General features: G+C 25.4%; 1 protein-coding gene across 1 annotated transcript; it reads left to right on the forward strand.

The window, feature by feature from the left end:
• Positions 1 to 3,110: 3,110 nt before the first annotated feature.
• On the forward strand, positions 3,111 to 3,647 carry LOC109341656 (agamous-like MADS-box protein AGL29). The gene has a single exon (XM_019579598.1). The coding sequence runs from the start codon at positions 3,111 to 3,113 to the stop codon at positions 3,645 to 3,647; it is 537 nt and encodes a 178-aa protein (XP_019435143.1).
• Positions 3,648 to 4,059: the final 412 nt, after the last annotated feature.

Genomic DNA, 4,059 nt, shown 5'->3' on the forward strand with positions numbered 1-4,059 from the left:
ATTAAAACAAAATAAAAAATAGAGATATAGGAAGCATTGACTCTAGATGTGACTTGAAGGAGAATAAAAACTAATGTGCATCAATTACAATTAATATTTTAAAAATGAATAGTTTTATTATTAATGATGTAATAAATGAATAGTTAAATACTTGCTAAGGTGGAAAAAATATAAAGGAAAAAACCTTAAAGTATTAATAGTAGAATAGAGAAAAATAGTAGTGAGTCCTTTTACAATATAAAATTTTAATGAAAGAAATTAATTTTTTAGTTCAATGAATCACATACTATAAAAAATTTAGAAAATCAACACATTATGCATCATTAATATATAATTTAAGAGACAATGATAATTAACATGTCAATAATATATAATGTATTATTAATATACAAACTATGATTGTAATGTCTATGCATTGTATTTTTTTTAATAATGTATTAATAATATATATTTTTTATAAGAAATAAATTGGTATTTTTGTTCAATGAATCATGTAAAATTAAAATAGTTTAATAGTCAACACATCATTTATCATTAATATATATTTTAAGAGACAATGACAATTAACATGTCAATAATAAATAATGTATTAATAATATATAAATTATGAGCGAAATATCTATGCATTGCCAGTATAAAAATTTATACACAATTATTATATCAGTCACTATTCATTTGAATTACTTTCTTTAAAGAGTCAATAATAATTAAATATGAACAATTAATGATATAATAGCGGTGTATAAAACTCATACACAGTTAATAAATATATTTTTTTCTCATAAATTATACTATTAATATATATATTAAACTATTTGTCATATATCTATTATATCCTCCATAGATATGATATATGGTTTGATAGACATGATTTATGGAAACTGGCTTACCATAACATATTTACTCTTGATAATAAAATTGTGATGGAATGAATTGTGGTATGTAAAATAATGTTATTTTTTTGGTACCATGATTCTTAATTTTTTAGATGTATGATCAATGTGTATTTTGAGAAAAATATTTATGTATAATTGTGGTATGTCTACTAATGTTATTTTTTGGATACAATGAACCATGATTTTTCATATGAATGACCATCTATATTTTGAGAGAAAAAAACATGTACTGACAGTGTTTAATACATTGTCTTTGTCATTTTATCATCCATCATTTATATTTAATTATTATTGACTATTCAAAAATATAATTCGAATGGACCATGAATGATGTATGAGTGTGTATAAATCTTTAAATTCACAATGCAGAGATATTATACTCCTACATTTAATATTTTAAAATTTAGTAAAGAGGGAAATGGGAAATATGAAAATAATTAATTTGTTTCTTTATATGTAATAGGTGTTAGATAAATAGGAAAAATCCATAAAAAACATCATACATTTTATATCTTTAGCAAATAGTTACGATAATTTTTTTTTATTTCTGATAACTCCTTAAATTTTAAGTGTTGGTGAAATTAATATGTACATAAATATAATAAGTATAATGTTAAATTATTAATATGTCAAAAATGAAACCACTAGCTACTACAAAGCTCATAACATTACAATAGTGCAAGTTAGCCATTATTAGCGAGAGACCCTTAAAATAAAATTGTTTGAGAATAAAAGAATAAGTAAGTTTTAGAGTTAAAATTAAATCATAAAATAATATGACAATCGACATTAAAAAAACTACACACCGAAAATTATTTACTGCTAATACTTTAACATTATTTTTATAGAGACATCAATTTTACTAACAATTAAAGTTTAAGAAATAATTAGGAAAAAAAGTAGTTAATAAAGATTAGACATAAAAATTTCAACTAGTGAGTTTTCCATTTTTTTCCTAAATTTTTTGGAGACATTAATATTATTATTATGCAACCAAAATCATTCATGGCATTTTACCAATAATGAATAGACTTAAAATGTAATTGGATGATCATGGAATAAAGTTGTCAATATAGTAATGATTTTCTTAGATTAATCTTAATCTTAGTTCCTCCTCTAATGGAAGAGAATAAAAATTCCTTTTATATCTATAATTGAGGATCATGTCTCCTTATTTATATGAATTGCATGTTCTTTAATGTAAAGTGATATAATTTTGATTTCACACTCTTTCATGTAAAATGGTGCCCTTTTGAATTCACAATCTTTTATGATTATCCACATTTTTCTTACTATTGATTTTGTTTATCATACAAATTGAAATAAGACATTTAATATATACACAAAAACGTCATATGAAAATTGTGTTGCTAACCACAAACCTTATTTAAATTAGATCACTTTGATATGGTTAAGAAAAATAATGATGATAATACATTTAACCATTGCAGGCCTAAAATTTCTAATCATATATCACTAATAAACATTAATTTAAAATGTGAGGTAGACAACAAAATAAATTTAGCACATGGGTTTTAGTCTATATAATTAATGTATTTTATAGGTAGAACTTAATGTTAATAAATGCATTTCATTTTTATTTCAAATCCCTGTATTATCTGTGTATCATTCTTTTTCATTCCATTCTATGATGGTCACCTACCAAATACCAAACCTTACCAAGGGTTCATTTTATAATTTATGAAAATGTTAAAATTAAGTTTTATATTTTTCCTTTTCAAATAAATCTCATTCTCTGAAGAATCCAAATTCATGTTTATGAATGTGGCTTTTAAAAAAAGTTTTTCATATTAAAAAATTAATACATTTTTATATGAGCCAACCAAGAATTACCATAAGTGATAATACGTTTACATAAAATATAAAACTAAACTATAATAATTTCTTGATATAAATATAATTACTATTATAAGAAAAATATATACACTGACAGTGCAAAAATATTTATATGCTATCATTCCATTATTCATCATTCATTTTAATCATCATTGTCTCTTCAAAAAATAATATAAATGAATGGTGGATGACATACTAACTGTATATAAATTTTTACATTAATAATACATAGATATTACACTCTTACTATAATTTTCATTTCTTAGGTGGTAAGATATGTTCCAATTGTTGGCCTATATAAGTCTTGTTCCATCCTTAATACCTTAACTATACCTAGCATCAGGTAAGGAAGAAACGATGTCTCACAGAAAGATTGAGATGAAATGGATGGAGAACAAAAGCTCTAGGCTGATCACTTTTTCTAAGCACAAAAGTGGCCTTTTTAAGAAAGCAATGGAGCTATCCATTCTTTGTGGTGTTGAAGTTGTTGTTCTGTTATTTTCTGTTGGTGGAAAGGCTTACTCTTTTGGTCATCCAAGCATTGAGGCTATGACTAAGAAGTTCCTCCACCAAGGAGAAGGATCACATGTGAGTCATGGTGAGTCCTCAAATGATGATGACAATATTGGTAAGCTTAGCCAACAACTTCAAGAGCTGAAAGACCAGATTCAAGTGGAGAAGGATAAGAAGAAGGACCTTGATAAAGCTCTTAGCAAATACAAGTTTATCAGAGGAAAACTTCCCATTGATAATCTTAGTTTTGAGGAGCTTGTGGAGTTCAAGGCTTCCTGGGTTGTGGTCCAAGATAATATGTCAGAATCCAATAATGAGTTGGAGGCAGCATCATCTTTGCTTCTTCTTCGCGAGAATCGCATGTTTGAGACTGGGATTTGAGTTGTACCCTTCTCCCTATTATATCTTTATAATAATAAAAGGGGGAATAAGTTTTGTTATTTAAAAAATAAAGGGATTTTGCTTTATAAAATGTTTACAAATATATCATGAAATGAACATCGAAATGTATGTGCAAACAACTTCTCCATGTTTTCTTTAAGCATAACGTTTCTTAAACCTTTTTTAAAACATTAGGATGAGACTAGGAAATATTTATCATTCATATTTTGTCATTTATGATAGATCATTATAACATCGTCAATTCAGGCAGTCGATCCCACAAAATAAGATTAAAGCTTGGTTAATATTATATTAAGATTAGATATCCCGTTTTAACTTATTTTTCCCATTGTTTATATTTCATCTGGAGTAGAGGCTAGAAACACCATGATGTAATAAGCTAAGATGGTGA

The sequence above is a fragment of the Lupinus angustifolius genome, unplaced genomic scaffold, assembly GCF_001865875.1.
Source record: "Lupinus angustifolius cultivar Tanjil unplaced genomic scaffold, LupAngTanjil_v1.0 Scaffold_555, whole genome shotgun sequence".
NCBI lineage: Eukaryota > Viridiplantae > Streptophyta > Magnoliopsida > Fabales > Fabaceae > Lupinus > Lupinus angustifolius.

What these genes read in the sequence shown, in the direction of transcription:
- LOC109341656 (XM_019579598.1), top strand. Translation starts at nt 3,111, where the DNA reads ATGTCTCACAGAAAGATTGAGATGAAATGGATGGAGAACAAAAGCTCT.